Below are 12766 nucleotides of genomic sequence, written 5' to 3' on the forward strand. Positions count from 1 at the left end.
TAAAAGCACAAACATAATGTGCATGTATACTTAATCGCCATTAAAAATCTAATACTTCGATAACTAAAATAAAAAGTAACTTAAAAGTTAAATGACCAAATTGTAAAGATTTTATTTTGAATGATCAAAATGAAAACGTCCTAAAAATTAGGTGATCAATTAGACAATTTACCCTAAAAATAAGTAAGAATTGATAATTTGATAATTTATACTTGATAAATTAGTAAAATTCAGCCATTAAATAAACTAAAGTAAGAGGACTTTTTATTTTCATAAAGTCAAGAAGAATGAAATTCAAAATTACAATCTTAATTGAATTTTCTTTATCCGACCGGCAGATAATTTCGCACACACTGCACTGCAATGCACGTGCCATTCTCTTAACTGCGAAACTAAGACTAAAACCCACCACAGATTTGACAGTGTAAAAATAAAATTAGCCTAAACCTAAAATCAAATTTTTAAAAAAATTAAAGAAAAATATTACGAGGAATAAACGTCGCTCTTTCTCTCTCTCTCTCTCTCTCAACCTGGTTCGGGAAAGGGAAAAAGGAATTAAACAGACGACGAAACGAGGGTTTTTAAGAGAGCGAGATAAAAAAAATTAAAATTAAAATTAAGTAAATAAAATCCCAAAAAAGGGAAAAAAAAAAAGATTTCCACGGGAGGGAAAGCTCAAAGCAAAGGGTCGAAAACTTTCAGATAGATTTTCTTTTTCTTTTTTAGGGAGAAAAAGGTGTGGTGTCGTCTCTCTATTGGAGCTCAGCTTCAGAGCTAGGGTTTCGTTTTTCTTTGCCTTTTTTTGAAGGTTTTTTTATGAAGGTAACTACGCTTAACGCTTGCTATTGTTTAGGTATCTTGCTTTTTCTTTTAAAAGTAAAACAAATGGGCTGTTATCGATTTTATTTTCTCATTGAGGTTTAGCGTTATTAAAATCAGTTATATCTCTGCATTAATTGAGATTATCTTAACTCAATTCGCATCGCTCGTCATGATGTACAGCAGAAAAGCTAGGGTTTTGTAATGCTGTTTCTTCTGAGCTTTGATTTTTAGGGTTAGATCTTCACTTTCTATTGTAATTGATATTCCGTGACGTGTTAACTGTTTTAGAGGAAATTTGGTGAACTATTTTATTGTTTCTTCAGGTTTTCAGTTTATTAGCCTACAACTTACGAGTAGGTTTTTGTATGTTATTTTGTTTTTGAGTTATTTCTGTTTTAGAACTGAAATTCAATTTATTTAAAAATCAAATGGGTTTTTGTTGATAATTTTAAAAGCTTGAGATTTTAGCAATTTCTTTCATTTCAGGTGTTGAGGAGTGCCATAAGTTATCATTTTCGAATCTTTTGTTGACAATTAATATGATTTTACATGACCAGCTTGCTTGGAAGGTATGATATGGTTGTTTTCGCCCATTTTTTACCATTTTATTTTGATGATGAATTGATAACATCAATGTTCCTTTCCTTTTTATTTTGATACCAATTAATTGAAAAAGAACTTTACTTTTAGATGCTACAGAATCAACGTCAATTAATTGATAACATCAGGAGCTACAGAATTAACCATTTATGTCATGCCATTGTACAGGTTTCCTTTTAGATGCTCTCTTGAAGTTTCACTCCTGTTCTAGATGGAACAAAAATTGTCAGTCCGTTATAGAGTTCTCTTTGTTTGGTGGTTTTGCATGTAAAACGCCATGACGCTTGAGGATTTTTTTACCCTGGCTGAGATGAAAGATGGACTCACGGTCCCTTCACGAGTTGAGGAGCTAGTATCTGTAATGAAAAAAGAGAAAGAATCTGTTGTGAAAAATGTTGGTGATGCAACCAGACAGTGGACTGCCGTTGCAAGCACAATTGCGGCCACTGAGAATAAAGATTGTCTTGATCTTTTTCTTCAGCTAGATGGACTCTGGTTTATAGGCAGATGGCTAAAGGATGCTCAAGAATTTGGTAATGACTCCAGTGATAGTTTTGTGGAAGAATCAATTACTGCACTCTTACGAGCACATGAAAAGTTGCATAGAGATAAGGAAAGGTCAATTTCTTCAGAGATTTGGATTACGGTCAAGAATCTTCTGAACCACAATAGCTCTCGAGTTCAGGACAGTGCTAGGTTGCTCTTTGATAAGTGGAAACGAGGTACAGTTACTGATCATGTCGATAGTGGTGGACATGAGTATGAGATTTCAGACGCTGCTACTGTTACCGGAGAAAATAATGGGCCAGATTCTGCCAAAGACAGTCCTGTTTCAAGAGGAAGTGCCCATGGAGAAAAAGATGGAGCAGATGCTGCTAAAAGTGAAAACCTTCCTTCAAGCCTAGATGGTGTTCAACCAGAAAGTACTAAAGATTTACACGTTGAAACTACTAATGATGAGCTCAAGTCCCACATAAACTCAGACTATTCAGACACGGAAAACAGATCTGAGAGTCATATGGCCTCCTCTTCTGTGTTAAATCCTGTTCATGAAAATTTGCCTGTGAAAGAACTACAAACAAAAACTGTGGAAGAAACTGCTTCCCATGAGGCCTGCAGTTTAGCAGATTCAAAGCAAGAAAATATTGAAGCTTCAGATGCTATGACAGTTTCAAACTCTAGTACTGTGGAACATGCTCTAGTTTCGTCTAATGCTGGTGTTGGAACTTCTCTGGAGGTTACAACAGGACACAGTTTCCATACTGATACTGAATCCGATAGGTTTCATGTCCTGAATTCTGTTGATCTTACTAATGAGAGGATGCATGCATCTGAGCCAAAGAAGGCAATGTCTGATGTGGCTGTTATGAATCATTCCAGCAATGGCTCAGAGCTATTCAAGATTGCTGGTAAAAACAGCGAGTCACATTTGAGCACGTCACGGAGCTCCTCTGACAATGAGCTCTTGTATGAAAAGCCTGGGGATCTGGAAACTACATTTTCGAGAATGGCAGCCATTGGAACAGCAGATGAAGATAAGGAGAATTGTGAACTTGAGGATTTGAGAGGTGGTTCCAGGTTTACCAGTAGTCATGGTGTGACCGATACAACATCTGATATTGATCTAGAGTATGGCATAGTTGATGCTCTAGAAGTTGCCCGAAAAGTTGCTCAAGAAGTGGAGCGAGAAGTCATAGATGACAGAGAACCTTCCAGCAGCTCTTCAGAGAAGATTTCAGAAGGTGGTATTAGGCAACCCAGTACCCCAGAATCCATAAATAGAAAACAAGACCTACCCACCGAGGTCTTGCCAAAGGAGGTGTCAACCGGACCCATTCGGTCTGCTGGAGCGCATCCTGAGGAGGAGGGGCTCCTTATTAATTCAGATGATGCAGATAATGAACCAGAAAATCACTCGCGTGACATGGAATCCTCTCAGGTGACCATGGCTCAAGATCCTGAGCCAAACACAGAGAAAAGTCTATGTGATTTTGATCTGAACCAAGAAGTCTGTTCTGATGATACGGAACATGCAGTGACTTCCATCTCCACTCCCATTTCAGTGGTTTCTGCTTTTAGGGCAGCAGCAGTGCGTGGCATACCTGCAGCTCCTTTGCAGTTCGAGGGGACTCTTGGATGGAAAGGATCTGCTGCCACAAGTGCTTTTCGCCGAGCATCACCTCGCCGTAACTCTGATGGTGATAAGAGACTATCCCTTGGAGGGACAGGCAGTAGCTCAAAACGGAGGTTGGATTGCCTTGATTTTGATCTCAATGTTGCTGAGGCTGGTGATGAAAAAGGTGCTGAACTAATGTCCGGGAAACAGGTTACAGCCTCATCAGGCCTCTATTCTGCAGAATCTTCACTGAAAGCTAGTCAGAGAAAATCCGAGAGACTTGAGCTGGATTTAAATTGTGTCAGTGATGATGGTGACGGTCCAGTACTAGATTCAAGAGTCAAGGAACCACTCTTTTATGACAGGAATGGGCATCGCAGCCAATCACCTGCTTCGTCATCATCATCAATGCAGCCTTCTCTGAGGAACTTTGATTTGAATGACAGGCCATGCAGTCACAATAATGCTTTAGAACAAGGGCCATTTCCTGGTAGATCTTCAATTGCTCATGGAGGGCCTAAACTAAATGATCCTGTTATTTCTATCATGGGTACTAAAGTGGAAGTCAATAGGAAGGACGTTGTTTCTCAGGTTGTGTCCTTTCCAAATGGCAAGGTTCTTGGGCCTGCAACTGATGGGAGCATCACAAGAAGTGCAGGGTTTATGGGGTTGGTTCCCACTGCCTCGTATACACATTCTCCTGCCTTAAGCTCTAATTTACTGCCAATGGCGCCAAATATGCCATTCCCTTCTGCCATTTATGGGGCTAGTGGCTCAATCCCCTTTATTGTTGATTCAGGTGCACCTGTTGTGCCTCAAATTATGGGCTCTACATCAGCGGTTCCAATAGCTTACTCTCAGGCACAATTCATTATGAACATGAGCAATGCAGCTGCTGGTTTAAATGGTTCAGGCCCCTCACGGCCTAATTTTGATCTGAATTCCAGATTAGCAATTGAGGGAGGAAATACAGATCCCATGGGTTTAAGGCAGCCATTCATGCCTGGTCATGGTAGGTCAATAGAAGAACATTTGAGGGCAAACACACAAGCCTCCTCTAGTTCCGGGGTTGGGGTAAAAAGGAAGGAACCAGATGGTGGATGGGAACCATACGCATTTAACTACAGACAGCAGCATTTTCCATGGAAACAGTAAGTTAATATTTTATGTTGCTCCTTCCTCTCTTGGAGTCATTTCATAAGTCCAAATTAATTGATGCTTGCATTGCCAAAGATAGCAGGAAAATCAAATGAGCCCATTGGATGTCGTGGGAGTGGAGTTGAACGGAATAAAAGCCGGGAAATTAGAAATGTAATATGATTCATGAGATTTGATTGCCAAAGGGAGGGAATTAGATTTTAATTCGTTTTAGTTTATTGTTTTCCTTTTCTGCATTCCATAGAAGGCTTGGTACATGTAGGTGTAACTTATTTTCCTTTTATGTCACAGAAAGATAAAAAAGAAACTGAGCTTTTCTTACCATTTATTTTCTTTTTGGCAAGAACAATTTTGGTTATTGAACATCACTAATTTACAGCTAGAAAATTAATATATTGTTCTTCACTTTCTCATTTTTGCCACTTTCCGGATGGTTGCATTTTTATTATTCCGAATCAATGAATACTGCTAGATAAAACGCTAAAGGAAACCAAGTTACACATCTTCAGATGCTTCATTTATTTATTTATTTTCCCTTTTCTTCGTTGCTCATTCATTTGCAACATTTTCAGATGATTAGCTTTACTTTTTTCTGTTCAACTTTGCATTGTTGCTCTTTTCACGAGAAGCATGTAAAGGTTTGACGAAACTACTTCAAAAACAAATAGAACAAAATTGACTTTGATTGAATAATTAATCGAGAATTTGGTCAACAAATGCATTTCCTAAAGCATCTGCAGAAACTAGTAACATTTGAACACTATTAATGGCCGTAGAAAATACAGGCATCTCTGTCTCTGGCAGTAAGCTAGCTCTCCCTCTCAAGGGGAAGTGTAAGGACCATAACGTTCACCCATGGGGCTGCTCCCGCCAACATAAATGGCCACGAATTTTGGTTTGCCCAATATATTGTAATTGGGCTACCTGCGCTTGTAACTGGAAAACAAAAAAGAAGATTTAGTAAAAAACACTATCCCCGGTGCAAAGCTCCAGCGAATTAAAAATTCAAGACAAATATTTACAAATATATTGAGAATAGGAAGATTATTGAACCAAGCATACGTCTTCCTTACAGGTGTTCCAGATATTGTAGGTCTAGAATCTATTTGGAAGAAATACTTGCCTAGGGCAAAAGAGGGACAGAAACTAAAGATGCTAATGCTGTCCATAAAACCAAGTTTGACATGAAACAGTTTCTAAGAAATTGTGCTGAAGAATGTGTTATTTTTTTTAAAACACATTTGTGCAAACAACACCAAAGCGATTCAAAAAATGAACAACTTTATGGTTTACCAAGTGAAATTAAGTTCTACATGATTTTGAACCCAGAACACAGTTAATATAGATAGGCGAAGAAACAAGACAGAAAATTATTAGAGGAATGTATCATGTTTCATACCGTGATTTGCTCTTAAATGAACTTTTGGGCTTTTTCCTTCCAGCATTACTAGAACTTTTCTGTCTTCTCTCACTCATGTCATTTTCGAATAGTTCCCGCATTTCTTCTGTCCTTGATTGAGTTCTTTGTTTATACTGCTTTGAGCTTTTATTGGATTTCTTCACAATTTTGCCAGAATCTACTGCCTTCTTCACAGCTTTTACTGCTTTTGCTCGCCGGTAAGCCAAGTCAACCAAAGATATACCTTCCTTCTCTTTCTTATGTTTCCCACTACCCTGCAATTCTCATATATGAGTATCACAAGCTATATCATAAAATAAAGAAACAAAACTTGCTAGCTCTTAACACACACAAAGAAAAACCTGAACAGTAAAACATCTTCTAGTGGTGAGAAATAAACATTTTGACTGCGCTCAATTTTGACAGTTAAGGGAGTCTAGAAAGGCTCGCAATGGCAAAGTTAGTGACATGTAAGGTCGGTGCATAAGCATTATACAGCCTAAAAAGGATTATATTTCCAAAAAAGCAAGAGATGCTTACATCTGGTTCATTAATTTCACTTTGATCCTCCAACATTTCTCTGGCAGCTTCCAGTTTTCGACGTTTCTTCCGAGGTAAATTTTTCTGTTCAGAAGAAGTTAGCATTGTGCACAATGCAAAAGAAATAAAAGCAGGTTCTGAAATGAGAAAGATGTATGACCTCACGCTCTCGCTTCCTCTTTTCCTTCATCTTAAGGTCCTCAGCTTGTTGAGCACTGATGATAGCATTTGCAGAACCTTTTTCTTTCTCTACAGATGCCTGTCAAATGAGATGAGATAATCTCATCACTAAAATTCTTTCCCATCACAGTAGCTAAACAGAAATTTTGGTTATAATAAAGATTATGCAGCATACAGCCTAGCGACAGCAATACATGAAAATAAAACTTTTACTTGCAAGGATTATTTACCTTTGCTTCCTTAGCTACAAGTTTTTTCTCCTTTTCTGTCATAAACCAGGTTCTTTTAGGTCGTGCATAAATTTCATCCTTATGTGCAATCATATTTTCAGCCTTGCATCACAGAAGCACGTGAGATTAAGAAATTATTTACTAGGTTCTGGAAACGGTACTATATTTTCTGGACATCTAGGTATAAATAGCATGAAAATGAGAAGATCCCATACCTTCGTTGCTTCCATTTCAGCCTTTCTTAGGGCTCTCTCCGCCCTGCCAAAATCAGAAGCTAAATAGTGGTACCAAGAGAACAGAAAAAAACTTTGAAAATGAAACAAAACCAAACCTCTCCTCTTCAATAACTTCAGTGACTTTCTCCTCCATCTCCTCAATTTTTTGAGACCACTTCGTGATAGACTGCTCGGCAACAATCCGGCTCTTCAACTTTGAACCTACTCTCTTTGCCTGTCAGATTCAAACCACCAATATAGAATTATAAGCAAGGGAAATTTCAAATTTCTGATAGAAAATGTCCAGCTACTTGCTCCAATAGGAGAAACTGTTCCAGATTGTTCATGAAATTGAAGTTTAATATGGTATTGGAGTGCGAAGAAGATATATGACCTTAAAGTGTCCAATTCGAAGTTTCATAGTTAATCTTTTATTAAGGCCATCATGATTCTGTAACATGATAGGAACCACTAGTGACATGCATAATAACTTCCATAAAATTTTCATAAAGCAGAAAGTGATACTGAATGCCTATTCTAGGATCTCAAATGAAGGCAACCAATAAAAGTAAAAAATGGCAAACCAGGTTGATCATCACTTACAATAGCTTTTAATAGAGATCGGTCATTGTCAGTAACAAATGTAACAGCATATCCTTCTCTACCAGCTCTTGCTGTCCGACCGACTCGGTGAACGTAACTGCATAAAGAAAAAACAAAGGAGCCAACCGATTGCAATTGAGCATAGTGCACATCAAGACAGAAAGTTCCACAAATTTTTGTAGACAACAAAAAGATGACGCATGCTGGTCAAACATAATTCAAAGAGTGTGGAAATACCTTGTAATATCTCGAGGACAAGCATAATTAATAACAGTCTGAACACCAATTATATCAAGTCCCTACAAGTTGCAACCATGCAGAAGCGTCAGAAAACAAAACAGCTGCTGCATAAAATAGAGATGTATGGATGTACATGTAAGGGCAGACACATCAATCATCCAACATATGTAAAACTGACTCTTTACAATGGCCAAGATCTATCAAACATGAGCACATGGAAGTTTACAAACTTATGAGGGCATAAGGGGAAGGGATGAGTTTCACTGTAGGCACTTACACGAGCAGCCACATCAGTTGCAATTAAAAAATCAACTTCCTGCTTCCTAAAACGTTCCAAGGCCTACACAAACAACCATCAGTGACAATGAGCAAGCAGTGAACCAAATGATTTGGAAAAACAGGCCCAACAAGATAAAATAAAAAATAAAAAGAGGCGGCATTTTCAGTGATTTCACAACTTGAATAACCTTCAAGATAAAATCTAGTTACCATACCCCACAAAAGAAGAAGAAGAAGAAGAAGAAGAAGAAGAAAAGGGAACTGAGGGCAGGGACTAAAGAACAACAATAGAAATTACTCACATCAAGGCGCTGAACTTGAGTAAGATCTCCATGAAGCTCAGCTGCTTGAAGGCCGGCCAACTGAAATAAAATCTTCAACCTATGAGCAGCCTGCTTAGTTCCACTGCCAAATGGGATGGAATATCATTTATAAAGTCATAGGGGTTTGCTCTGGTATGTAGGGGTGAGCTAAAACTGGTTGGTTCAAAAACCTGGTTATAAATTAAACTGAAACAAAAGAGAAAGAAATCATATTTTCTTTATTGAACCTAATTTTTTTTCCCAGAACAAGTGTAATGATTCATGAAATACAACACTACCCAAATATCTGAGTTTCCTAAATTCCCCATCGGTATATAGTTAAATCAGCATGACCTTCTACATGTGTAATAATAACCTGAAGATAATCACTCTGGATGTGAAGGTCTTTGTACACAATGACAGAAGAACTGCTTCTTGATTTACTTCACGCATTCGGCGTATCCTTACAACCCTAATGAGAAATAATAATGATAACATAGTCAACATAAAGAAAAGGGGAAACCAGCAAGCAAAATAGACTGTGAACTTATAACAGAGCTTACTCCTCGGTCAATGTTGATGGCCGTTTAGCTGATGGGTCAGCTGAAAGACGTAAGGGTCTGGTCAAAGAAAGCTTGACAAGCTCATCAACTTCCTCTGTCATTGTAGCTGAAAACAGCATAGTCTGTCTCCTTTTAGGACAAAGGCGAACCTATATATGGTTGCATTAGATGAATACAAACCCACCAAAATAAATTTCAATTCAATGCAGACAAACAGAGCAAGGAAGATTAGGAAGTGAAATGATTGCTATTCAAAGGAAAATGAACTCTTTTTTATCTACTAGTTAAGATTTATCTTTGACTGCCTGTGGCAAACATTTCATCTATTGATAAAGATATAATTTCATTATAAACTGTAACTGTTTCAAAGATGGAAACCAGTTCTATTTTATCTCTTCGTACTATTACGTCATAAAAATTATACAAAATCCATCAAGTTGGCTAGTCAAGAATAAATTACGCTTTCCCATCATCGAAGAAATTCAGAGAATCAATTATGAATATAACTCATATAAAAATATTTCTGACAGGGAGGAGTTACCAATTCATGAATTTCAGCACTGAATCCGAGCTCCAGAAGACGATCTGCCTCATCAAGGATCAAAACTGCAAGATCATCCAAATCCACAGACATGGTGTTTCGTAAATGATCTATCATGCGTCCAGGAGTAGCCACAACAATGTCAGGCATTAATCTCAAAGCTGTCTCTTGTGCCTATAAAGTTGACATAAAATAAAGGAAGACAACATAAGCATAGGAATGCACATATTGAAACAAAAGCTGTAACATCAACTTCCAAATAAACAGACACACAAAGAAGCAAAGTAGATTCATTTGAAAAAAGAATACTTTTATGTGTCATTCCAAAAGCATCAATGATAGAAGTTTCAGAAACCAGTCAATTGTTTAAGAAAATGGAAAAGGGTCATTACAGTCTTATTGCAACGAAATGAGTGGAATAAGTTTCGACCGAGTTAAAGATAAAGAAACACTTAAAAAGGAGTGCTGAAAGGATTGGAGATATAACTTTTTGCCAGTATAAAAAGTGAGTGCAAATTAAACCAGCTAAGGATGGAAATCCATGGGTCAAACCTTTAATGAAAGTCCACCAACAATCAGACAGCATCTAATATCGGTATACTGGGCAAGTTTCTCTATCATACTGTGAACCCTGCAACAAATGAAGGTAAAGTAAGATAACCGTAATGACTACCCAAAAGTACAAATTAAAGATATTTATAGTCAACACAACTTGAAGGATTTAAAGATCAAATTGCCAAGCCTAACAAATACGTTCAACAAACCATCCAAGCGAGAAAATGCATAAACCAGCTCAATAGCTTATGATAACATAATCCAATTGTAAAAGAATATTAATTCTCCAACACTAAGCAAGGATGACGAAAAAGCAAAACCCTGAATAAATTTGTGATAGAACCCAGAAAATGGTCAAAAGAATTATGAGCACTTACTGAACGGCCAACTCTCTAGCTGGAGTAAGGATAAGTACTCGTATAGCTGAAACCCTTTTAGGGCGAAATAACAGCCTTTCTAATGTAGGTAAGGCAAATGCAGCCGTCTGCATGAAGCGCAAATTTAAAGCAGTTAAGCACAAATTCAAATATTCAATCACAAAATAAACGACATAGAAAGATATACAAATTAAAAGAAATATACCTTCCCAGAACCAGTAATTGCGCTACCACATATATCGCGCCCAGTCAAGGCTAATGGTATACAAGCAGCCTATAAGAGAAATAACCAAAAAATTCATTGAACAAAACTCGATTAATAAAACTAAAATATAAAAATCAGGAAGAATGGAGACCTGAATGGGCGTCGGCTTGGTGTAACCCAATGTTTCACAAGCGCGAAGCAAAGGACGCGAAAGATTGAGCTCCATGAAAGAATTGGCATGAAACGACGCTCCTTCAGCTGGTGCAAAGAACGATTTATTGTCTCTTGCATTACTATTTTCCTCTTCTTCATCTTCTGACCTATAATCAACCTGATATATATATGTAAGAATTATTGATTCAGAAGAAAACAGATTCGGACTTTATAATAAAAGAGCAAACTGATAAAGAAATACTTGTTTGTCGGATTCAGAATCGGAGGTCTCCTCCTGCTGAGCTGGAGCTGAGCTTTGTTGGAGGATTTTAGAGATTTTGAAGTCAACAGAGGTGGTACCACGGCGAGCGTGTTCCTCTGCGACGGATTCAGAGTAAGAAGTAAAGTCCCATGGAGATTGGGATTTGGGTTTTGGTTTGGAAGGTCTGTCTTCTGCTTCATCTCCTTCTTCTTCCTCCTCAGCTTCTTCATTATCTTCATCCTTCGATTCAGAGAGTTCGGGTTCTTCGTCGCTGGGGGCTTCGAACATGAAGCTTGGAGCCATGGAGTTTGGATTCGGAGCAAGGGAGTTTGTGTTTTTCCCTGGAAGCAACTTTTCGAAAGGAGATGGAAACCAAAAACTGGCGCCTCCAGGTGTCTATTTTCGCTTAAACCTAAAACTCATAAACCCTAGCGACGAAAGCCTTTTTTTTTTTTTTAACTACATTAAATAGTGTATAAATTTTCGTTTTCATCCTTTAATTAAAAATTCATAAATTTCGTTTAATTTAGAGAATTATTCAAAAAATTTTATTTAAATTACTAGACTCTTAAGGTTTTTTTTAATGTTCTATGAGTGGTATCTAAGAAAGGTTCTACAATCAGCATGATTAATGAGTAGAAAAACATACTTTAAATTCAAATCAATTTAATAATCAGTATCAGAGCTAAAAAAACTATTTGAATTTTTATTTGTATATTCATAACGTCTAAAGTTATTTCATGAAAAAAAGTTTTATTATAAGAAAAAGGAAAAGAAAATTTTTGATTAGTGCAAGCAGTGCAAATAAAGTAAGTCATATAATATCGATTTTAACAATTTATGACTTAAATAAAAAATTTTAAATAATTTAATAACCAAATTGTAATATTTTTTACGAAAAACTTAACAAATAATAGTAGCTTACTTTTTATTCTTTTAGGGTAAAAATAAATATGTTATTGTGTATTTTTATTAAAATTATATTAAATCAAATTATTTTTATTATTCATAATAGTCATTATTTATGTCTATTTTAACTAAAAACCAATATTCATTTTGTGGTTTAAAAATATAAAAGTATTTTAATTATTATTTAATTTGACTTTTTGATAAATTATTGATTTAAATAAGGGTATTCCAAAATCATTAGATTACATGGTATTCCAAAATCAATAATTTCTGACAGAGATCCAAAGTTTACGTTAAGGTTTTGGAAGCAATTACATGAATCTTTCGGTACTCGACTTCACTTTAGTACAGCTTTTCATCCACAGACTGATGGTCAATCTGAACGGGTAATACAAATTTTAGAAGATATGCTTCGAGCCTGTATGATTAATTTTGAGTCTAACTGGGAATATTATTTGTCATTAGCCGAATTTGTATATAATAATAGTTTCCAGTCAAGTATACAGATGGCACCGTA

At 36.7% G+C, this 12766-nt stretch overlaps 2 protein-coding genes across 4 annotated transcripts; one reads left to right on the top strand and one right to left on the bottom strand.

The window, feature by feature from the left end:
* The first annotated feature begins 457 nt into the window (after positions 1 to 457).
* Positions 458 to 5109, top strand: LOC107958217 (uncharacterized). Of its 3 annotated transcripts, XM_016893909.2 has the most exons (4): positions 458 to 822; positions 1309 to 1391; positions 1591 to 4689; positions 4772 to 5109. In XM_016893909.2, the coding sequence occupies exons 3-4, from the start codon at positions 1700 to 1702 to the stop codon at positions 4773 to 4775; spliced, it is 2994 nt and encodes a 997-aa protein (XP_016749398.1). In that variant the 5' UTR covers positions 458 to 822; positions 1309 to 1391; positions 1591 to 1699; the 3' UTR covers positions 4776 to 5109. The 3 variants fall into 3 exon arrangements, with proteins under 3 accessions (XP_016749398.1, XP_016749397.1, XP_016749396.1); XM_016893907.2 differs by lacking the exon at positions 458 to 822 and adding an exon at positions 853 to 1054 and having other exon boundaries at positions 1591 to 5109; XM_016893908.2 differs by lacking the exon at positions 1309 to 1391 and having other exon boundaries at positions 1591 to 5109.
* A 252-nt stretch (positions 5110 to 5361) lies between these two features.
* Positions 5362 to 11810, bottom strand: LOC107958219 (DEAD-box ATP-dependent RNA helicase 28). The gene is made up of 19 exons (XM_016893911.2): positions 11341 to 11810; positions 11077 to 11256; positions 10926 to 10994; positions 10721 to 10827; positions 10341 to 10419; positions 9789 to 9962; positions 9248 to 9396; positions 9061 to 9156; positions 8685 to 8787; positions 8381 to 8443; positions 8101 to 8162; positions 7864 to 7960; positions 7377 to 7495; positions 7261 to 7303; positions 7046 to 7147; positions 6796 to 6894; positions 6636 to 6719; positions 6096 to 6370; positions 5362 to 5632 (listed from the first exon to the last, which is right to left on the bottom strand). The coding sequence occupies exons 1-19, from the start codon at positions 11641 to 11643 to the stop codon at positions 5617 to 5619; spliced, it is 2220 nt and encodes a 739-aa protein (XP_016749400.1). The 5' UTR covers positions 11644 to 11810; the 3' UTR covers positions 5362 to 5616.
* Between the last annotated feature and the right edge of the window lie 956 nt (positions 11811 to 12766).

This window comes from Gossypium hirsutum, chromosome A05 (assembly GCF_007990345.1).
Source record: "Gossypium hirsutum isolate 1008001.06 chromosome A05, Gossypium_hirsutum_v2.1, whole genome shotgun sequence".
NCBI classification, from domain to species: domain Eukaryota; kingdom Viridiplantae; phylum Streptophyta; class Magnoliopsida; order Malvales; family Malvaceae; genus Gossypium; species Gossypium hirsutum.

Coding starts and splice junctions, on each gene's coding strand:
- LOC107958217 (XM_016893909.2), top strand. CDS start 1,700: ATGACGCTTGAGGATTTTTTTACCCTGGCTGAGATGAAAGATGGACTC.
- LOC107958219 (XM_016893911.2), bottom strand. CDS start 11,643: ATGGCTCCAAGCTTCATGTTCGAAGCCCCCAGCGACGAAGAACCCGAA. Junction 10,995..11,076: donor CCAAGCCGACGCCCATTCAG/GTCTCCATTCTT, acceptor TTTCTCTTATAG/GCTGCTTGTATACCATTAGC. Junction 6,371..6,635: donor GTGAAATTAATGAACCAGAT/GTAAGCATCTCT, acceptor TGAGAATTGCAG/GGTAGTGGGAAACATAAGAA.